Raw genomic sequence first — 24540 nt, 5'->3', positions numbered from 1 at the left:
TTCTCTCCTAATGTAAACCGAATGCACAATAATTCTTTAAACATTTTAAATCAAATTATTTTTATAGTTACATAATTATATAAAAATTATATAAAAATTTAATTTATTTTATTTTTATTTTTTAGATCGTTTCCTTTAATATTTCTTTTACTGTTGAGGCATGACTTCTATTTATATTTTGCTCCCCTCTCCCCCTCCATCTCTTTGGGGACGTATGTGTAACTACATATATGTGTGCCCCCCCCTACCTGGGGAGCAGCATCACTCTCTTAGGCTCTTACAGCTGGTGCCATGTTGTCAGCATAACCTATGTTGAGTAGCAGTCAGAAATAACATATTGACCCTCTGTCTCACTTTCAGGTAGACGCAACTATCTTCCATGTCTATTTTAATTGCAGTACAGCACATTTGATATATGACAGAACAACTGTGTCATTAATAATAACTGTTTTTCTATTTCAAGAACTTCTTACAACTTATATTATTCTACAGTTGCAGTGCTTTTTATGTTGACATATTTTATCGAAACCTTTATCGAAACCCCCCGCCCCGCCCCCTTTATTATAGTGGCTTGTTTTGGAGCGTTGAACAGTTGCAAAGCTCTTCTCAATCTAAATGCATGCACTGAATTCCACATGGTATGGTTGTTTAGGGGTCAATGCTGGAATAAGAAGCAGACGGGGAATAGCAAGGATTTGGAAAGGAGCGTTTCTTATTGTTTCAGTAACTCCACGCATCGTCTCAGGACTGTTTTAGGACTTTGAATGTTATTCTTATTCATGAAAGACTAACAGCATTCTATGTTTGTGTTGATCCTGGTGTTGTGTTGGGAGGATTAAGTGTCAGGCCGGTGCTCTCCTCTCTCTGGATGGAGAGATCTCTAAGCATATTCAGTGAGTCGCAGAGCTGAGGGAGCCTCCGCGTGCAGATTAAACCCATAGCCTGGCTTTGTGGCTGATCATTAGATTGAGGCAGATTTGTTAAGCATAACTGCCATTAAATTGGCTGCAAAGCTCTGGTATTTACTGCGCTGCTGTTTATGAATAAGGACCCCCTTAAAGACCCGCGCAGCGATGCGTTAAACCCGAGCCTCGGTGAGGAGGAAAATGCATTATTCATAATGTGAGGAATTAGATGGATAAAAAGATGTTCCTGGTGAGGGTGGCATGCGGTGCGTCTCTGAGCATCTCTGAGTGGCTGCGTGTGGTTTAGATGACATCCGGAGTGCATCTGTGTTGATATTCAGGAGTCTGATAGCATTTTGTGCGTGCGTCCGCTGGGGGAGCGGCCGGCCGTCGTCCTCCTCCGTCTCGTCTGCGTCGGCCTGTGAACCGAGCCACCGAGGGAATCCGGGGAGAGTTTTTATTTTTCTTGCAACGGGCTTTTCATGTCCTCTCTGATGAATGTGTTTATTGGCTACGTAATGAGAACCAGTTATGGTTGGTTAGTCAAATTATTTAACTTTATTAACCTTGGGTGAAATTTGCTATGCAGACCCAAACTGGTGTATCACGCAAAGAGTATTATGCCGGAGGCCAGAAGGGTTCAATAATGATTACAGCTCTAATATAATAGAAGTGAAGTGTTTAGAGAGAGAGAATGAAATACATATATGTGCTTAAAGGCTGTAGGTGAAATAAAATGAAAAGGGTACTGGGTTATTGTGTGTAGTCAAGTAGTTTATAGACCTATCGAGTTTACAGTCTGCGGATGATGAGGGGATGAAAGTTACATGATGGGGGGGATTTTGATGACAGTGATGAAAATAGCCCCAATGCTCAGGAGATATGTGTGCATGAGCAGGCGTTGGGGATCTGTGTTTATCTTTGTGCATGTGTGTGATTTGGTGTGTGTTTGTCAAGTTTACCGGTGTGTGTGTGTGTGTGTGAGTGTGTGTCTGCTTGTGTGTGTGTGTGTGTGTGTGTGAGAGGTAGTAAGGTAAGGCTGGCTGCAGAAGGAACAGGGGTGACCAGTGCGACGCGAGGCCATGATGAGAGATTGTGTAGGGAGTTGGAGGTTGACACAGAGGGTCAGAGAGAGAGAGAAGGGGTGGGGGTCTGGGGGGTACTAGATAGGGCTACATGGATGGTGTGACAGCAGTGGGGGGGGGTAGGAAGGAGGCAGAAGGGGACAGGGAGGGGTAATAGAACCACTCCAGTGCTCTCGCCTGGAACAGCTCAACCTTGGGCTGTAATTACTAACCATACATCCCACTTTTGGGGTGACATCTCCCTCCTCCTGGACTAATGGGGGGGAATTAGAGGGGATCTTAAAAGTCAGAAAGAGTGGGGGGGTTTGCGCTTCCTCACATCTTGGGGCAAGAAAAACACAGTAGCAGCAGGAACAGGTGCACTCATCACTCAGACTATTAGGAGTTTGCTTGTTTCTGACTTTGTTCCCTCATTCATACTTTCTACATAAAATAAACTCAATATGTTACTTTATATTGAGCTGTGTTGATATTTTCGACACTTATGACATCATTTTTGCATTTGAGGCACATAGCTGTAACATTTCCGTCTATAAAATGTGTGATTAAGTAGTGATAATGCAAAGAAAAAGGAAGAACCTTTATTTAGCTAAATGTGCACACTCGGTGTCATGAATAACACAAAGTTTAACTCACATGTTAAATTATTCATCAATATTGTAAGCAGCATTTGTTTTGATATTTACATTTTTATGGTGTGACATATTTATCACATTGCTTCCTGCTTTTTTTTTCTGTATCTCTTTCTGGAAACACATCAACATTGACCTCTTGATGTATGAGGCAGAGCTTAAAATGTGTTGTTTTTATTTTTCATGCCACCTGTGTTTGTGCACAAAGTCACCATTCTACATCTTCTCACCTTTCTGCATTCCACCGCTTCCCTTCTTTCCTTCCTTCCCTTGTATTAGCACAGCTCTATTTGGGAAGCCTTTCCCACAGTTTATTGTGGATTTCATGGTGGAGCAGAAAGTCTACCGTGCATGCCATGGATGCTACGTTTTTCATTCCATTTTGGGAATGTTTGAGTGCACAATGTAGTGCGTATGTTTCACACTCTGAATCGTGACACTCAAATTAGATTGACAGTAAATACAGTGCTGTGGGATTTCAGAGACATGGCTGTAGAGAGGTGGGATAAGATATGATCTCGGGGTAGAATTTAGGAGGGGACAGTGCAGCGGCGTCGTCAGACCGGGAAGACTGCGGCTCGCATGTGATCCACATCACCCTCGATAAATCCACTCATTCATAAACGCCAAACTAAACAATGAATTATGATGCACAAATCAGGCCGACTGCACCAAATTAAACTAGTCAGAGGCACACAGATATAAACAGTTTAATTATCAGTCACATACTTATCATTTTATTCATTGCTTCAGAAATGTAACACACAACAGTTAAAAATACCCTTTAATTCATTCAGGTGGGGAGGTATGTGTTCCTGATCTGTGTTGCTCTCGTGTTGTTGTTTTTTTTCTTTTTTTTCTCCTCAGCACAAATTGAGCTCTGACGAAAGGGGATTGTGGGAACCATGTCTGTTTACCCACAGGTCCTGTAATGATCTGAATTGACTTCTGTTTGCCCAATTGTACTACGGAGCTTATTTTAGTTAAATGCCTCTTTGGATGCAGATCAAGAGAGAGAGAGAAGAAGCAGGCAGCTCCGTTTGCCAAATAAACACGTTTACTGACGAGGCTGGTAATGATCTCATTACATTGAGCCAATACACCTGTGTACGAGGGGGGATCCAGAGAGGGGCGGCGGCCCAGGGAGGACAAACAAAGCGTGAAATCACTAAATCACACTCATTATTGGGGGATATCAGTAGGGCCAGGATCCTAATGTACCATGAAGAGCATTCACTGCTTAATGGACATTTTACAAATTTTTTTATGCATTTTATACATACACTAAAACACATTTTCAACAATAACGGAGCCGTTTTCTGCATTTTTGTTACGTTGTGAATCTTCAGATTGAACAAGCGCACAATCAAAGGATCCGAGTCGTGTTGTCTTCATAGAAAAAAAAAATGCTCTGACCACGCAAATGCTGTTTACATCTCTCCGTAGAAGAAGTCGTTGTCCAATTAGACAAAAGAACCTGAAAGATCATTACAGCCCAGCATAATAGTCAGGCCTCCTGTGTGTTGTAAAACAGCGCATGGTGTCTGTCGATCCGCCAGAGCAAAAGAAACCCCTGTCTGACCTCTTGTCATGTTCCACCAGCAGCGTACAATACCGAAACAGACTCTCGTTGTTGTACACCTGACCAGGAACTCATTTCCGTGTGGCCCTCTGTACCGGCAACATGGGTGAGAGGGCGTGGAGTCTCTGTTACAGCAACGCCACTCTCGTTATTTCACAATTAATGTCAAGCCCTTGTTATTTGTCATTGGAAATACATGGCTCCGGTGCTGCTGCTGCTGTTGTTGCTGCCATATTCTAATTTGTTCTCCATTATGGAAAACACTGGTGTCGATTAATTTCACTTTCATGGTTTGTAAACACAACAAGTGAGTGTGAGGTGTTGTTGTTTTCCAGCAGCCAGTACTCTTGTCCAATTTATAAAGGCTGAAAAAAAGCTCTTAAATGATGTTTGGAATCCTCCTTTTATTTTTTTTATTTGCAAATTTAGCCGCTGCTTATGGATTGTTTCTGTTGCGTATATTTTGAATATGCTGTAATCTTATTTTATCATTTGAGACTTCACTACTATTAGTTTTATTATTAGTGTTTAGATTAAATTATAGTGAAAATAGACATTATGATTCTGGGACATTTGTCTCCTATAGCCGGCTGCTCCACCTGCAATTTCAAAGCGCATATTTACTCCGGGAGTCGCTCCTTTTTTTTTTTTCTGTCATGTTGTTTTTATTTTCATTTCCATTTCCTGTGAGTGAAATGATCTCCGCTCGCAGCCACAGTCCCCTCCATTACACCTAATAAGGTGTCATATAATTTAATTCCATGCTTCACTTGTCAGCGCCGGCTTCCAATCCGACTCCAATTTTGAGTTTTAATAGATATTAGTCCTTAACACTCTCCTCACAATTAGGACTCCCGGTTTTGCTCTTAATGAAAATCAGATCAAGACGTATAATCTAATTACAGTTCATATTAATCCACCTTCTGATACACTTTCTCAGACCCTCTTTGCCACAATCAGTTATGGTGCCCGTCAGTTCGTCAGCTCGCTGTGTGTGTCAGACTGGGGTGTGTATTTACTGCAGAGGTGGGACGGGGAAAAATGTGAGGCTTCTCTGACGCTGTTGAACTTTGAAGGATAGTAAATGTCAAAGGAAATAAAAAACGCAGTGAAGGAAAAAAAAAAAAAACGGAAATGTCATAAATTAATTCAACCTATGGGTTAAAATGACCCATTTAGACTTGTAATTTAGAAATTAACTTCTCTCCCTCTATCTTCAGTTTTTGTCAGTTTTATCATGACTACATGATTTGAATGGAGCCATGAAGTAGTCTCGCACTGATAAATTCTGTGTGTATCCGCGGACCTCGTTTCATGGGAGAAGCGTCCTTATCGGAGGCACTTTGATGTGCTGAAATATCACACCGAGGTTCAGTTTGAATGTCATGTCTGTTCACTTGTTCATCCCACTCCCTCTATCAGAAGCTATGTTTTCATGATGACTGCCATCACCCCATAATTCCCAACATAATTAACCACCGACCTCCCTTCCCCTTACCCAGTGTGAGCTGTGATACCTTCTTGAGAGCCGGCAGTCAGATCCAAAAACTTTATCTAAGAAGAGACGAAGGAGTCTTGAACCACAATAATTCAATCAGTTTCATCACTTCAGAGAGAAATTATTAACTCCCTCTACTAGACCACTGGGTTACTCAATGAAAGAAATTATATGGAAAATTGATAGAGATTTTAACTTGCACCCCCACCATCATCCCCCCCCCCAACACCCCATTAGATTCAACCCCTGAGAATCAAAGTTATCTTCAGAAAAAAACTAATCTTTGAAGCATTGCTCGCTTTCAATTTTTTTTCTCTCTTTGTGTCTCTGTCTGTCTGTCTGTCTGTCTGTCTGTCTCACTGATCATGTCTCAGGCTTTGAGACAGCCAGGTCGTTTGCTCTCCACGGCGCCCATGTGATCCTGGCGTGTCGAAACCTGTCCCGGGCCAGCAAGGCAGTTAGCCTCATTCAGCAGGAGTGGGTAAGTGGCAGTCGAACCTTCCAGAACCACTAAACGATGCCTGAAACGCTTTAAAGTATGTGATGTAGTGGATGGAGAAAGATCCCTCCTCTTCCTGAGGTCACTCCTTACCTCTGTTACATTATCATTTCTATTATTGTTGTTTGGATAGCAATAAATGTATGATTGTGACACAATTTGAATTCACACACACCGTTGACTTGAAATATACGATGCAGATGTCTAAATCATGCACATATTCAGGTCTCCCTTGTTAAAGCGAAACCCTTTTCTAATGAGAGAAAAAGTTGGAAGTATTTATTTTTAACTGCCTGGACACTTCCCAGGAAAGGCGAAGAAACTAATGTGTGGGTGTCTCTGCTGAGAGAGAGACAGAGAGAGAGAGAGAGTTAAAGGGAGGGAAAGAGGGAGAGAAAAAGTGAGAGAAGGCATCTGATAATTACCTGAGATTATTTCTCTAATATCGCTGCGCTTGTGACGCGTCCCCAGATTTACGAGTGTGGGAAAATAAACAAGTGAAATGTGGGTGCTGGAGCAGAAAGAATAAGCCATTAGCGCTGGGTTGATTACAGAGAGCAGGACTTGAAGAAGAAGGAGAGTGAGTGCTTAGTGCAGATATGGAGAGAGAGAGAGGGAGAGGGAGAGGTGCTCAGAGGGAGGGAAAGAGGGGAAGCGAGAGAGGGAGACAAACGCCTTTGAGCGAGAGTAGATCTGCAGTGTTTAAACTCACCCAAGTCTCTAATTGAAGTATGCCCCTGGGGCTGTCAGTGCTGCTCCACAGTGCAAAATCCAGTGTACGGATCTATTAATGTAGCAGCTTTGTCTAAATGAGTGAGGAAAAGCTCCGATCTAAGTGCCCGATTTTGTCGTCAAATTGATTTTCAAGCGTCACACCTGCCACGGAATTACCCAAGATGTTGTTAAATGTTTGTGAATTAACAAAAAGGAAAGCTGCGTAGAATTGAGTCAGCACATCAAATGATGGGTGACCTCTGTAGTGTAAATGACGATCCACAGCCTATTTGTGTTGCACGTGCCGATCGTCAGCGAATTAAATAATTGAGTTAATGCAGTTCTGTATTGTTCAAACAGAGCGTGAGTAGTGAATTAGTATGCCCTAAGCTCGCTCCATATTTCCTTCTTTAGGAATCCCCCTGTTATAGGCTAATGAATAAAAGTCACAATATCAGAATAAATCTTTGCCGCAAATTCTCCCCTCTGGCGACATTATTAATAGATTCAGGAGAAGAATAGAGAGGAGGATTAATCTTTAAAATGATGGATGGACTGTGCTCGCCTTCCCATGCTCCTGCGTTAAGGTCATTTTGATAAGAGGGTATATTTTGGGGTCCTCTGTACAAAAGGTCACCATATCTACTTCCAGGTCCCTCTCAGAGTTCCGCTCTGGCTGCCAGGAGTGGAACTGCCGTCCCGATTGCACGGGACCTCTGACCTCCGACTACCTGCTCACTGTTGCTCTGAAATCTCTCGTTCTCTTAACTCTCCGTCTGTGTGGGCAAGCGTTGCCGTTCAGAGGCGAGAGTGATGGCCCAGCGGCAGCGCAGGGCGGTGGCGTCCAGCGTAGCGTCGTGTACCGACAGTGGGTCTAATAGCGGGGTCAGCGATGGATAATGGGCAGGTCAGATCAGCCACTGGCTGTTAGGATGTGCGGGGTTAGAGGGCTTATCCTTCCCAGCCAATCACACTGTGCACTGCCAGGAATGTCTGCGCTACAAACAGAACAATACACTTGATTTCTGGATTATAAATACGAAACACATTTCACATATAAGTAACACGTTCATGCTTGACATTATATAGATTGTTTGGCACTTTGGAGATTATATTGCTTGTTTTTGCTGACGTTTCATTATGAAAGTAGTTTCTTGCTGTGTTTATGCTACATACTGTTTTCATGATGGGACTTCAGCTGCATCTCCACCGCAGGCCTAATCTGTGCAGAATGTGATTTTTTTCTTTTTCTCTCCTTCTCTCGCCGTCTATTCGAGCTGCGAGGTGAAACCCCTCCAGCAGGCTCATTAGGGGAGTTTAGAGTGGTGGAGATGGGATAAACATTTACCTTATGATTGTGTTTTACAATAAGCCTGATGCCAGTTGCCTTTTATTGGGTTCAAAGGGGGCTGGTTTTACAGGCTGTGATGAAGCCACAGTAAAAGCAGGAGGGGATTAACCAGCAGACGGCTGCTGGGAGACATGGAAGGAGGGAAGGAGATGGGGTGTTGCACCAAAAAGAGACAAAGCAGATATTAGAGAGTCCAAACCTTTCATTCATGTATACCATAACACATTTCATAGTGGAAGACATGATGCATCTTATTGTTGTCATGTTCCCTCAGGTAACTCCTCTGTGCAAACCTTTCAGCTCTGCAGCGCTTGTCCTCTGCCCTATGATTTAAGTACATGCTATTTTCCCACAGACCCTCACCTATCCATCTCCTATTCTGCTCACAGGACAGGCAGGTTAAGTTGCTGGTTAACAACCAAAGTGTTGCCTGCGTGCCAGAGATTTATTTTTCCTGATTGCCTGTAAAATTCTGCTTATCTTTGACTCCAATGTCTCCCTTAGAGAGCTGTAATAGACTCCCCTGAGATATAGCGGGCCAACCAAGGCCCTTGGCCCCTGAGTAGAATACAATACACACACACACTCGTGTGGCATGGTCTTATTTTTGTAATTTCTTTTTCTTTTTTTTTTATACACAAAATGCTTATTTCCCCCACTGCCCCTTCCTATAACACATGCTAATGAGATGCTTTGTAAAGGCGTTAATTAGCGAACTAGTCACTGATTGCTGTGTGTGTGTGTGTGTGTGTGTGTGTGTGTGTGTGTGTGTGTGTGTGTGTGTGTGTGTGTGTGTGTGTGTGTGTGTGTGTGTGTGTGTGTGTGTGTGTGTGTGTGTGTGTGTGTGTGTGTGTGTGTGTGTGTGTGTGTGTGTGTGTGTGTGTGTGTGTGTGTGTGTGTGTGTGTGTGTGTGTGTGTGTGTGCGTGCGTGCGTGCGGCAGGGGGGTATTAATATGGCTGTGTGCCGCTGAGGAGAGTTCTGTCAGGGTCTGCTCTGGAACCAATTAGGCTAAAGCTCAGTGTCCACTGAGGCTGCTGGGAGGGGGAAAAAAAAGCCTGCTGCTTGCAATGTCAAACAGCAACATTAACACAGGCCAGAGAGGCAGAGCGAGACTGGCGGACTGAGAGCTGATAAGCAGCGGTCACTCATACAGGCAGACAGTTCCTCTGTTAGATATGAAAATCAGACAAAGGATACATTCAAGCCCTTTGCCACGATAACACAAAGCTCTACCTTTACCATTGTTATCAGATTCTAGCCTTTAGACACACACACACACACACACACACACACACACACACACACACACACACTGCTGCTTACAGAACACAGCAGTATGAGGAGGCACGTTTGTGTGCATGTTTGTGTGGCCGTGCATTTACACCCCCTTCTGTTTCACCACAATCTACCTTGAACCCAAATCACACTTGTTAGCGCTGGTAAGGTGGTGCATGTGTGTACTTGTGTGTGTGTGTGTGTGTGTGTGTGTGTGTGTGGATGCATGTGTGCCTGCATTTGTCCGTTTGCCCGGTGCGTAACCTCGTGTGTCAGTCTGACAGGCCCTGTGCCCCCGCTGGCTACCATGCCACGCCACGCTCCTCCCGCTGAAGCCAACAGGAAGTGACACATGCTGACCTGGCCCATTGCAGCCCCCTCCAGGGCCTCAGGATGCTGCTCTTTTCTTTGCTCTCTCTTTCTTTTTGTTCTATCTTTCAAAAAAGCCCTCAAAAGACTTTTGTCCCCCTCTGTTCACCCTTCGATTCCATACCTTTTCTTCCCTCCCCCTTCCCCTCCCACAATGATTAAGGAAATTGCAGCCCATTTCCCAGGTCAGTGAGCAGGTCTGTAACATTCCTCTCGGCTGCCAGAGAACCCAGTAGATCATAGTCAAGTCATTTTTAGGTTATTTATTGCGGAATTAGAAACTTCAGCATCTTTTTTGAATATTTTTCTGATTTCCCATCTGCCTAAAATGTTTCAGCATCATGTCATTATAAGCTTTAAATAAACAAGGAACACCAAAACAACAGCTTCTCTCAGTTGTTTTAATCAAAGCTTGCATACCACTACCTTTTTATGGTCTACAATGCCTCGCATGGTGCACCGTCTTTCATTAAAAGCAAAGCCAAAAGACATTTTTCTGCATGCGGTTTTGCTGATACACCACTGATTAAGCTTCGATAAATCCACTGGAGATTGTCTTTGGTGATGCCGACGCTTGTACTTAAGCGGCCCTACAGCCCCTTTTCAGATTGTCCCCAGACTATACCGACATTACACTCGCACTTCCATCTCTCGCTGCTCTCCCAGTCCTTTTCCTCCAATCTCAGGTGCATCCACTGAATCATTGAGGGAGTGGCGGCTCCCCCTTATTTCCAGGATGAGGCATTGTGAAAATTGGTCTGTTTCCTTGCATATTAGTAGCATGCATCCACTTCTCCAGGGAGCCCTTCTCATCTCTTTTTACTTATTTATTTGTTTGCTTCCTACCTGGATTCTGTCTGTAGACTGGGAATAAAAAGGTCCCACTTCCCCTACTACAGTCTACATCGGCTTGGTACTGAAGAGAGCAGAAAGGATGGATGGAATGAGGGTGGAATTGAGATATGTAAATTTGATGAGGAAACCCCTTTTCCCCGCAAATACATCCACCTCTGATTCCTCCAATAAACAACCACAGAAAGCTCTGGAACGACGATAGGATTTACTGTAATATACCATTGAGGATTTCTTTACATTACACAGGTGACTGTTACAATTCAGCTCGTGGGAATACTAAAGGAGGCTTTGTGTAGTATAGACTGTTAGTGTAAACGTGGAAAAGTTGAATACCTTGGAAGTTTTACAATAGTAAGCATTTTGTCTGTGTGTGTGTGTGTGTGTGTGTGTGTGATTGTGCATCTATGTGATACCCTCCACAAGTAACGTATCTGTGTGCACAAGTACATGCGTGCACATTGCACACACCCATCCACATGGTGTGTATTTAAATGCTTGATTATGCATTTTGCATAGCTTTGGGACATGCATCACTCTTCCCAGACTGCTAATAAAGTGACCAGGGAGATGGGGAACCTAAATGAATCCTAAAGTGCCTGGCTTGCATTCCTCACTCCCTCACTCTCCCTCACAGCTCTGCTTAGTTATTCCAGCCCGTCGTGAAAAGCGGTGCGCCACTCGGCTCTCCACCTCCTTATGTCTGTCTGCTACAGCCAGGTGCTCTGTCTCCTGAAGAGGTGTGGCCTGCTCCTAATTGCCTGGACCACAGTGAACTATGGGCAAATGCTCTGTGTGAAGGAGCACCATGGAGGAATAATTTTGAATAAATCACATAGTTAGGCGGGTGGTATTTTCTGCTAAATAAGCAGTTCGGTAGCCGTCGCACATGGAGGTGTGAGCGTTAGAATGACGGGTCACTTGCCATAGGTCATGTTGGGGAGGATTTAAATGATTTAAATGATGTCACTGCCACTGAAGGGGACAGGTGGAGGAAGGATGTGTAAGGCAGCACCTCTTTGTTGTTTGAACCTGACAGACTCTCATCCTTCACTCCTTCACTCTCCCCTCTGAAGGTGGGCTCATAGCCCTGGGACCGGGGCTTCTTATGATGAGAGGGGTGAGAGGTTGCTTGGATCTCTTTCACTCTTTCTCCCCCCTCTCTTTCTCTCTCTGCCAGCAGAGAATGTTTTTATTGAAGTCTGAGAAGTGCTGACCACAGAGAGACAAGTCCAGCGCACACTGTAATGCCTTAAATCAGGAGATGAGCCAGTTGTAATAAGCTGCAGCCAAATAGACGGAGGCTTAGTTGATGTCTGCCAAACAAGCAAACACAGTAATGCTGAATGCAGGAACCATCTGGCAACGGGCTATAACATTTATCCGATATTACCCCGAGCGCTTTTAGCATCTTTAGCACAGTTTGAAATTAGCGCAGGCTCTCGGATCCCATGATAAAGTTCATAGGAGATGCAGTAGGCTAATTAGATGTAATTCTGCGTTTGATGTCTCTGTGAGATTTACGTTGTCTGATGCTGTCTCTCGTCATCTTTCATAACCCAAGAGTGTAGTCAGACATGAGTTGGGAACTTAATGAGAGTTGTGTGTGTTGGTGTGTGTGAACGTGCATGCATTTTTGTGGTCGACACGTCCATGTCTGTTTGCGTTTGGCTTATGAGGGCGGGACCATAGGAGAAGAGTGTCCATGCATGTACCCCGGTGTCAGTTTATGTTTGCTGTGAAGGACGGAGAGTTTGTCCTCTAATGAACAGACCAGTGCGTCACAATAAGTCAACAGCTGCCACGATCCATTCTCACGCTGCAAGTCACATATTTCAATGTCAGCCCGATCAAGAATAGCTGTCGCAAAGCTCTCTATAGTCAAGTGCTCTCTCTCTCTCTCACTCTCTCTATTATGATGATGCTGTTGTGAATGTGATAAGAACGAGCTGTTAAACTTGATCTGTTTAAGTGTTCTTATGCAAACAAAAATGGAGATAGGAATCGTGTTTTTTGTGACCTTTTAGAGAGCAATATGCACGCAGAAATATGTAATTATTGCCATGTATTTACCATTTGCAAATATGTATAATCCCCCCCCAAATTCATCATTATATAGCATTTTGGTGCAGAACTCTGCAAGTCATCATTCTTGACTCCGTAAGATGCCTTTTGCTGATATGGCTGTGTTTCTGAGCCTTGTCTTGTGTTTATAGGATATCCTCTGCAGTCTCATGGAATTGATATCAGTGAACTGCTCCAGGCATCCAAACAATCCTGCCGCAGGCACGGCTATCATTATTTTCTGGGAAGTTGTGTGCATTTATGCGTGTGTTTGTGTGTGTGTGTGTGTGTGTGTGTGTGTGTGTGTGTCTGTGTCTGTGCGTGTGTGTGTGTGTCTGTGCGTGTGTATGTACACATGTATATGTGTGTGTTTGTATGTGCTTTGACACAGAGTTCACACTGGTTTACAGCTTAATCAGTCTGTGTAACTGAATGCATATTTATCAGAGGGAAAATTCATGCTCAAAGAATCAGACCTCAGCCCATACATCATTATCTCACACACACACACACACACACACACACACACACACACACACACACACACACACACACACACACACACACACACACACACACACACACATTTCATTAGAGGGGCAGATTTAGGCAGCAGTAGATTAAAAACAACGTGTGTTTTTACAGGTCCATAAATCAAGCATGGGACGAGGGGGATTCATTTAGAGAACACCGGAGTTGTGGCGTAGTTGCCCTCACGTGACTAATGCTTAACTGCGATACTTTGATACACTGCCTTTTTATTAGTTTCATTCTCTCCTGCCCCATATCAATGATTATCTCTCAGCTCACATTTGACTTGCAGAGTAGGCTGGATGTTGTGTTCATTTTAGCTGAACATTTCGCTGATGAAACGGCCTCCCCGTCTAACCAGTGATTAAGCCTACACATTGGCAAATTATTAGGCCTACAGAACAGTGTTAGCAGCAAAATGTATCCGACTCGTAAACTGCTTTGTTACACGAGATTCATCTTGTGTACAAGAAGTGAATAAACAAGTTTAATTTTATTTTTTACACCATGAAAACTGTTTGGTAAAGCCAGGTCCTCGTCTTTATGCTTTTCATCCATTGAAGAGGATTTGGGATTGATGGATGGCGAGCAGATGCTTGTCTTTTATTGCTATTTGAGCTGTTTATACTTTTAAAAACTGTACTATTTGTAATGCTTCGTAAAGCACTCCTATAAAGTGTTTTGTTAATTGGTGATTTGGGGGTTTAAATACAACATCACACATGCACTTCCATATGTGCCTCCTCCGTCTGACAGTCCGAGTTCCTGTCAGGCGTACCTGTGTGCTCACCTGTCTGTGTGAGTGTGTGATGTAATTCCCAGTTTCGGTCGTCTCTGTGTGTCAGTGCTGGTCTCAGGCTGGAGAGCAGGTGTAATTTCACTGAAACCCCAACAAGTGGCACCAGGGGAAAGAGGAGCATATTACAGGTTGAAGCGGCTCTGCCCCCCCTGCACCACAGAGAGCTACAGGCTCTCCTGACCTGTGACCAGGCCCAGCCTTGGTATGTGGATGTGTGTGTGTGTGTGTATCCAGAGGGAGGCTCAGAGCTGTCGGAGCTGCCTCACTGAGATTCTTTCATAGTGTAAAGCCTTTATTAGGATACCGACCTGTTTGGGGGGCCGCAGGGCAATATTATTTCTTGTGTTCCAGTTGAGAAACGTGCGTGCGTGTGTGTGTGTGTGCGCGTGTGTGTGTGTGTGTGTGTGTGTGTGTGTGTGTGTGTGTGTACAACTTTTAGATAACCAGCTCTATATAGATGCAGGTTAGAAGGTGAACAGGTTGGGTAAATCTATCAAATAACTGTAATAAAACCAGTGAACACAGTTTGACATCAACAATTCCCTCGGTTATCGTCCTATATGTAGACCACAGCTGATTAATTGCAATGTGTATGTTACAAGGTGGGTGGTTAGTAACTTTTTTTTCCCTTAGGAAAAACCTTTTAGGAAAGTTTAAATCCCGGCAAACCTAGTCATCCATTTATCCCCTGATTATACTAGAACTAAACTAACTACACTGCAATAGAAGAAAAAAGCTGTTTCTTTACTTCCATGTCTTCTTCATGGATCATCAACTGGTGAAGGTGCTGACCTTTTCCTGAGGACATATATAGCCTTTCAGCATGATATCATGTATGTAACAGTTCTCTGTTTAAAATAAGCCTGGGAACATGTAAAAATCAGCAGAAGACGATGTGAAGGATGGAAAGTTTCAACTTAAACAATTAATACAACTTCCAACAACCCTGACATGAGATTATTCTTTTGTACGTCATGGGTGCCAAAAGGGGGATCCTCATTCATAGCTCCTCCGACAAGCCTCCTCGCTCCTCGGGATGCTTTTTAGAAATGGGATGTCCTTCAACATGGAGTGCTGAAATCAATTTCTGGCTCACGAGCCAGAGGAGTGAGGAGGAAGAGGCACAAAATCGAGAAATGGGAAAAGCACCAACTCATGGGGCTCTCATTAGCTTAATTAGCTAGCCACAGCTAATAAAATCTAGCAATCTAGAGCTAACAGTGCCACTTAAGACGGCAAACCCTAATGCTTCTGCCTAGAAATAAAAAAATCTGCTGTTTGAAATATAACAACTTATTGTTTAAAAAATGTATTAAAAAAAATCCTATTGGGATTTTAGCAAGCTGGTGTAAATATGCAAAATTCTAGCACTAAAAACAAAAATATTCAATTTAATTCAGCTCTACTTGATCATCCACTGAGCTGCTTCTCCCCTGTCAGTTGCAGTGACGGTCTGTAATACACAGAGCTGCTACAGGACGGAGTAATTTGACAGACTTTTGTCATTCCCACAGGTCCGTCTGTGGCAGTGAACAGAGTTAATTGGTGCCTCTCATCTCTCCTCTGAAGGGCACTGCTGCCTATTAATACGGTGTCATGATAAATTAGCCCAAATAAAACCCCACACACAGGAATGAATAATGAGCTCATGTCCGTGTGAGTGTATGTTGGTGGACAGTGAGTCTACCTCCTTTTTTAACCAAATCTGCATTAAAGGTTTGAATGAGTGACCGAGATGAGCCGACTAGGGCTAGGAAGAGGACGGGACCGGTGGGCAGAGGGGAGGAGAAATCATGAGAGATATGAAGACAGGGAGTGCAGGGTATGGGTGAGGAGAGAGGTGAGGTGGGGGGGGGGGAGGCAAGGATGCTCATCCATTACATCCCACAGCGGCCCAGGGGTCGGCTTCAGCAAGACTGATTCGGAGCGATCAGGTTTGGACTCCATCTCCCATAAATCCTGGCATGTGACGCTGATGGATGTGGGCCATAAAGCCTCCCGCTCTGACATGCGGAGAGCAACACGGAGAACCATGGGAAAATGTGAGTGCTCCAGGTTAATGTCAACGAGGCCTGGGAGTGAAGAGGGGATGATGGAGGGAAGGAAAGACGGGGGACATCGGGAGATCAGAGGTGCAGAGAAGGAGGATTGAGAAGAATGAGCGGCCGAGAGCAGAAAGGAGAAAAAGCCGTTTGCCGGGGAACGCCGTAACAGAATTTACTGTGACATTGCAATTATTCAGCTGTCATCATGCGCGTTTAAACCCATGTTGCTTGCAGTGCATTGAATAGTTCAACCCCATTTGAGAGAGATAAAGACATCCAAATATCTTCGCCGACACCCATTTTGTAATTTATTTCCTCTCATCTCCAAAGGTTGGTAATAACGGTGATGTCACGATGTTTGTCAGGAGTATTAGTGTAATTAATTCCGCGCGTCTTTTCATTTATTCCGTTATTGTATGTCCACATGGTGTTTGATGCATGACCAAGATGAATATAGCTCATTAAAAAAAGCCTCGTGATTGTAATCGGGCCAAATACAGGAACTGCCGACCTGGCTAGACAGGAAATGGAGACATGTGTACTTCCTCATTAACAGAGCCCCATTTGGGCCATAAAGCACCATCCCAATGCGCGCAAGGAAAATGCTCTGATTAGGGGGGGTGCGGTGGGGTGAGGGGGGCATTGCTGCCCTAATGAAGGCTTCCCCCACGGTCATTTATGATATTGGTATGGGTGGTATGGTGACTAGGCCTATGGGATGAGCTGACTTACGGAGATATGGACATGAGATAGCAGATGCAGTGTATTTGTATGGATGGGAGAGATGAGCGGGCCGGGGGAATGCATATCCACAACTCATTTGCAGGAGTCAGTTTTACTAGGTTGCGGCTAATGGAGATGAGCTTGTGTTAAGAGCCAGGGGAGAAGCTAATTTTACATAAAACCAAAAGAGGTTTGAGAGCCGTGTGTGTGTGTGTGTCTGTGTGTGTGTGTGTGTGTGTCTGTGGTCAGGCTGTGCTCACTTTATTCTGCCTGCTCACCAACTGAATTCTCCAACACTGACCATCCTATAAAAGCCTTCTCTATCCAACTGAAGAAGAAGTGACGTCACTTAACATTATCATGTTTGCTCATATAATTAGCTTTTTAATTAATTCATATCAGATTAAAAAAAAAAAAAAAACATTGTTTAATCCTGAATTCAGCCCAGATTAACTGAGATTTGGGTTTTGAGGGCAAACTGCACAATTTAAAAAAACAACTTTAAGTTCCTACTCTCTGACATGTACATGACCTTATAAAAGATTTTCTGTCACCGTTCACACAGTCTTGCAGTCTTGCGTAGAAATTGCCATTTCCAGGCCAGGTGATGGGATTTATATTGAATTCATGAGGCTTTATTTTGACTGGATGTTTTGTGCCTTTTTCTCATTAGGGCAACTTGTGACTTTGTCATTTTGGGGTTTGCTGTTACACATTTCAGATACACTTTTAGGAAAGGCAATCCTTGATATCTCCGCAATAATGGACATTTATAAATAATAAAGGAAAGGAAGTGATATTGTACGTAGAGTTTGATCAGATTTTAAGGCCTTACTAATGCCTCGGCCAGATCTTAGAAATAAATGAATCCACCGCTGTCCTTCTCTCTCAGCTTCCTAATTTCTCCACTTTTTCTTGTCCCACCCCCCATCAGTCCACCCACCATCGCCACAGCAGCTACCTGAGGCCCCTGTGTCCACCTCATTCATCACGCGGGGTTGATTCCTCCGCTCCGAGAGAGAGGGAGAGAGGAAGAAAGAGTTGAGGAGGAAGAGTAAAGAGTCATAACAAACCCTCCTCTGTTCTCTCCCCTTCTTTTCTACCTCCCCTCCTTCAGTGTGTGAGGGAGAGATGAATGCAGCCAGTGGAATTAATTGCACCCCGTTACTGAAGATCAGCAAGTTTGCACTGTTGGCGTGCTGATCTGCCATATGGCTGCCCACTAGGTGAACACTTTGATTAATGTTGCCCACTCCCCAGCTTTTTTTTTTTTTCGCCACTAATATTTGATTCTGATAACTGAAGCTCAGCTCCTCATCCCGAGTCTCTCCGTCTTCATTCCTCGCCTCCCGTGTCCCTTTTTATTTAGTCTTTTTCCTCTGCTCACCTGAACCATCTGGGTTTGCAGCTTAAGTTTGGTTTGCAGTCTCTTGCTTTTCTCTTTCGTGTTGTTGTTGTTGAGCTTTGTGTGGTGTGGCGTCTGTGTGTGCAGTTAAGAGTATCCGTGAGATTAGAGGGAGAAAGAAAGGCCAGAGTGTGTTTATATTGGAGGGAGATCTGGAGCTGTGGCCTCACGTCCTTCGCAGTTGATTGGGCCCCTGGTGTGTCCAGTGTTTCTCTATTAGCCTCCTCAGCCTCTCGTCTTCTTCTGAGCACAGTGACTACTCTTCACCCCAGAGGTCTGGGCTACACACACACACACACACACACACACACACACACACACACACACACACACACACACACACACACACACACACACACACACACACACGGCTGCAGACACATACACGCCATGCACGCAGGCAGATAGGACGCTGTGGTCGAGGCAGTAACAAGGAGGTGAACAGATGCTGGAGTCACAATATCAATAGGGCCGAGTGTAAGTGATAATACCTTAGCAGGGTTCAGCCATGAGACAGCGCTAACTAGAGAGGCAACTCTCAAGTGGAGCATTCGCTATCTGCAAATCACACCATGTAGCTGTGCACGTCTGTGTGTGTGTGTGTGTGTGTGTGTGTGTTTGTGGGTGCACATACTCCCATTACATCGGAGAGCGAGCCTGTGTTTGCTTGCAGGGGAGCGGTGGGATGGTGTCAGTGCCATCATCAACTCTGAGATAAAATGTTCTCACCTAAGGTCACAAGTTCAAGTTTGTTTTCTTTTTTTTTTTTTTTCTCCTCCTGCTATAATGAGGCAGCAATACCGAATGCTATGCAGACATCTACGCCGAAACATCTATTACAATCACACGGGTGCTTTGTTTTCCCTCTGTTTTATGGCGTGTTCCTGCTGCTCGTCTATTTTGGTCTTCCTCAGTCTTGTTAAGTGCTGCCATTCTCCTGTGTTTGGATGTGGCCCAGAGGGCCCTTAGCGAGACCAGGGGCTGGGAATGAGCTGCGGGCCCCAGCTAGGGGGTACCCACGGTAGGCTGCCGGTCCCACTAAATCTCCCTGATTACCTGGGGTGGCTGTGGCGTGATGGGGGTGTTACCAAGGTGGTGGGCTCTCCAAAGAGGCTGATTGAGATGCAAATGGAGGCCATAACTCAGAGGTAATGCAGACCTGAGCACCCTTTGCCTCGTCCGTTCCTGCTCACCTCACTCTCTCATCGCTCCCCATTTACTCCAGCATAGGAGGAGGGACTATTATTGTCTCAGGATAAAGTTAGATATTTATCATAGTGTAAGATAGGAATAGAGAAATAAGAGTGAGGGCTGAGGAGAATAAGAGCGTGGAAATTCACGGTGGTTTTGATGGAAGGCACAGCCGGATACCACCAGACAAGGGCGCACACTCCCGTAGATGACCACACACACACACGTGCAGACACACCTGAGGAGACCAAGCGCTGTTTCTGTTTCTTAGAAAGAACAGATGGACACAATAAAGTGCGAGGGACGCAGCCTGCCAGTAGAAAGGTGGAATGAACAGGGGAAGAGGAGGGGGAGGAGTAATTGCACAGTCCTTTGCTGAATTGTTCTGTGGATGCAAATTTAAATCCCTCCTATTATTTTAATAATCTGCCTTTTACTGCTTGTGCTCGGATCATTTGTTTGCAAACCAGGTTATTTGGAGAGGGAGGCTCGGGGGTAATTTCATGCTTTGGAGCATTTATATCTATAACTTAATGAGGAGAGGGCCTGTTGTTTCCTGGTAATACACTGCTAGAGGGGAGCAAACTTTTTATTCTCCGTTTAGGGTACTGTTAGAGGGCAATAATGTGGGATTACTCGGATGGAATTAAGGAGCAAACTGAGGAGAGACCTAACGCAGCTTTGGGTGATAGACCAAACTTAATACTGATGTTTCATTCTGGGTTTTTTAAGTTCATGGGGTGTGCCATAGGAGATGGGCTTTCCCATTTGCCCTTTTCAATAAGCTTACATAAATTTATTCAAAAGATTTTCTTCACATTTAAGCATCCTCGATCCCCAGGTCCTGTCTAATTGAGCTCGGTCTGCTTTTAGTACATTTTTCCTTTTCATTCTCAATTATCTCAACTTCTCGGAAATGTTTGTGCCACAGACAAACTGTAGTTGTGTGTAGCGGTTCATAAAATCCTGCTCCGTCTCCTGCTCCTTGTGACTCAGTTGGTGCCAGGGCAGGGAGTCGGCCTGGTGGCTCAGCCCAACTCAATATAACACAACCTTATTACATTTAGCTGCGAGACAAAAGGAAGACTCGCTGTCTACGAAAAGTAGAGCGCAGTCTTGTGAGATGATCGGGATCGTTAATGTAGTTTACTCTCCTTCAGTGGAGCCAAAGACGTCGCGGGACGGACTGATGGAGGGAGAAGGTGTGTGTGTGTGTGTGTGTGTGTGTCCTGTCGTCCACCCCCTACTCTTCTTCTCTCCTTCCTCCTCGCTGTCATTCCTCCGTTCCTCCGTTCCCCTGTGAAGGACTCTTCTCCCTGCAAATTTAATCAGACTGCATGAATTAAAGCAATAACTCAATTTGTTTACAAGGCATCATTTATTCTCTGTCAGGCCGGCACTCCGTTGACAATCCGCCGCTCGCTGACCCCCGACCTTTGCTGAGGTCACATGGTGCATTTATTACATTGTTCAACGAGCGTCTTTCAGGCTATTATCGGGCGACAAGGGGCTAAAGACGCATGATGAGAATCCTATTATTCAAATGTGGGTAACACTGTAACAGAATGCAAAACCATATGACCTTATCAACAGACAGGGTAGATCATGTAAATGGTGGTTTAACAACTAATGAATGTGTTTATGAATATGAAAATTACCATATAATAATACTGATTATGATTATTCTTTCATATCTGATAGTGCCACTGTTCGTCCTTTTATTTTCCCTTCTAAAACTATTTTATCTTCGTCTTTTGTCGCTCTTCCATTCATTCATTCGCTCCTCTCTCGTGGCGCTCGCTGTGTGAGAGAAAGGAAGAGACTTCATCCCAGAGAGAAAAGAAAAAAATGGTACAATATCTTGTATTTTCAGGCTAAACTATTGTGACAGAGGAAAATGGTAAGCAGTTTAGAATATTGCCAAACAAAAGAGCTTTTAATCATAATCAAAGTGCACACCAGACCCCGCGGAGTGTAAAACACTCCCTCATCAAAAGGCCTATTATACACTTACTCACATCAAAGGCCTTCATGTTTCTTAATGCCTGATTCTTTTCTTATTCAATTTTGCGATGCTTATGTTTTTATGAAGCTGATACAAAAAAAAAAAAAAAAACCCAAATCAAAGAGACTTAATTTATCATCTCTGTACAGCGATGTGTGTTCACTACAACAGTGTACATATGTGTAAATGCATTCATGCAAGTGTGCCTCGTACCTTAGCAGCCCTCCGGATACCGAGATGATGCAAAGCACGAGCGTTTCGGGAGAAATTAAACGGCGTAAAACTAGCCGGTGTAGATAAAGCAATCACATTACCAACACACTTGAAAAGAACACGTTATATTGCACTTGAGAATGTTGAGCTTTATTGCTGACACTCAATAGAAAGTTGGATGTACAACATAAGTGCACGAGGTCTAGGAGTTTTTCTCCAACTTTATTGTTGTAACCACAACATAATCAGAATCTAAGTCTGCGTGTGCCGTTCGGCCAGACACTAAAATCCCTGTGCAGAATTGCAAAATAAGCTGGGTGTAAATATGTAATTGCCCGTGCTTATTCTGAGATCTGAAATATTAGGGAGCAATATGGATCGCATTAAAATCCTGGTTGTTAGGGGTATCGGTTACACTGAAGACATGCAGGAAAATGTGCACTGTCTGCGAATCTGGCGGAGAGGGAGTGGGTGAGATGAGGGGCGAGATAGGAGCAGGAGAGGGTGAGGAAATGGAGAGGAAGAGGAGAGGAAGATGAAAATCTCTTAATGTCTTTCTGAGAACATAGACACATTATTTAAATCTCCATCACTTTTTAATGTAAATCTGATCATACCCGGCGCCGGACGAAAGGAGGGGAGAAGTGAAGCAGAGGCAGAAATGAAGACACACACTGACGGACGCAGAGCGACAGAGAGCAGGTTTATAATCTAACATTGTTAGGATTGAAAGCTGGATGTCATCATCTCAAGTCACAATTTCTCCGCTACGGAACACGAATGCACACAAAACACTTTCAAAATGACATCAGCTGCCCTTTGCCTTAATGACGGAACACTTACACAGGCTGGCTGTGGAAAAGTGTGTGTGTGTGTGTGTGTGTGTGTGTGTGTGTGTGTGTGTGTGTGTGTCTGTGTGTGTGTTGGTATATGGGTGCATGTGTAAGTTTGTATGTGCGTTTGTGTGGAATCCGATATCTGCCTCAGGCCCCATGGCCCTGGTCTGTCTGCATCCGAAAAGCAAACTCTGCAATTATGATGACCGCCCTGTCCTTTTCATTTCCCATCTTTCTCTCTCTCTCTCTCTCTCTCTCTCTGTCTCTCTCTCTCTCTCTCTCTCTCTCTCTCTCTCTCTCTCTCTCTCTCTCTCTCTCTCTCTCTCTCTCTCTCTCAGACTCTCACAATGTCTTTGTCTTTGTTTCTCTTCTGAAATGTAACAGAATTCTTGATATTAAGACAATAACTGACTTGATTTGCATCTCAAGCTACAACATAACTCTTCTTGCACTTTGCAAACTCGGACACACCCATGTCCATCACCTCTCCTTACATTTTATTATTTGTATTTGTTTTGTAACAGCCTTATTGTGGCAGGGAGTTTTGTGTATTATCTTGCAAGTTAAAACTATATTTTCATGATTTTTACATGATAATGTCCTTTTGACAGTTTTTAAATTCACTTTGTAAAATTGTTATTATTATTATATTTTTGCATGATTTTTCCAATTTAAACCAAAGCCTAAAATAAAATTTTGGAAAGAACCTAAATTCAATCAATTACTGTATTATTCTTTGAGTATTTCCATTTGATGAATATAGTTCATTACATTAAAGGGAAATAGTGTACTTTTTATTTCACTATTTGACAGTTCAGTTTAATAGTTACATTGCAGATAAAGATTTCAAAAACTTATATAGAGCATATAAAATATTATACATCACTACACAGTAAATTAAGTTAGGCAGTAGTATATCAAATACTTAAAATGTCTTCATCTTGGCCAGCCATGACATTATATTCTACTTCCAGTATTAATAGTTCTATGATGTAATATGTAACACTGCCATTTTGTCTGCACTGTGAGTCCTTTTTGTTTATTTAAAGAATACATTGCTGCTTTTTTTATTTATATATTCATTAAAATTAAGTTTTCTTTTCTTGTATTGCTGCTTATTCTCAGCTGAAGGGAATACATACTATTTCTGGTTACCTGTAATTATGTTCTTTGTGTTTTTCTCAGCACGCTCAGTGTTTCTCTGCAGCCTCTACATGACCCCATGTCACGTCTGAGTGAGTGATTAACTCATTGAAGTGCTTACTAATTAATGTGTTTCATTAATTACATAAATTAATTAATGCTGCGTTCACTAACATGGCCTGCTGAAGCCTCCCTACGTCACTGAGCGGAAATGTCAGCGAGTACTTAACCGAGGCCGGGACACTGTGTGTGTGTGTGTGTGTGTGTGTGTGTGTGTGTGTGTGTGTGTGTGTGTGTGTGTGTGTGTGTGTGTGTGTGTGTGTGTGTGTGTGTGTGTGTGTGTGTGTGTGTGTGTGTGTGTGTGTGTGCGCGTGTGTGTGCGTGTGTGAGAGTGTGAGACAGAGAGAGGGAGGTGCCCCTGATGTCTGTGTTAAGAGTATCAGCACGTATGTGCCTCATTCTCCATGTTTCTCATCTGGAAAATCATCCCATGTCCTTCCTTCACCTTTCCCATATCTGCCCCTGCAATTGCTTGATTTGTAACTTGATTTCAGGAAAGGGAAAACCTGTAGATTATCCAGCTTTCATTAGGGGGGAAAAACCCAGTCCGTGTCAGAGAAAGAAGAAATCAATTTAATACAGACTTAACTGGAGGAAATTGCATATTCTGCCTGTACTGTATGTGCTGAACAGGCACTTTCTCTTCCTCACCAGAGACCTGCCTCCCTATTAATTGCAGTGTGTGTGCATGTCAGTGAGTAAGTGGATGTGTACGTGCGTGTGCGTTTGTTTGTTTGCGTTTGGAATGTGCGGAGCGCGTGT

General features: G+C 43.7%; 1 protein-coding gene across 1 annotated transcript in view; it reads left to right on the top strand.

Moving 5' to 3' along the window:
* Window positions 1-24540, top strand: part of wwox (WW domain containing oxidoreductase) — a 119206-nt gene that overhangs the window by 4955 nt on the left and 89711 nt on the right. Inside the window, exon 5 of the mRNA XM_084017960.1 lies at window positions 6077-6183. Within this exon, the coding sequence (XP_083874086.1) occupies window positions 6077-6183 (107 nt within the window). The remainder of the gene's footprint in view (window positions 1-6076; window positions 6184-24540) is intronic.

Source organism: Eutrigla gurnardus (assembly GCF_963514095.1).
Source record: "Eutrigla gurnardus genome assembly, chromosome: 9".
Taxonomy (NCBI): Eukaryota; Metazoa; Chordata; class Actinopteri; order Perciformes; family Triglidae; genus Eutrigla; species Eutrigla gurnardus.
Note: the sequence above shows the minus strand (reverse complement) of the source record. Positions and strands in the feature narration are given on the sequence as shown.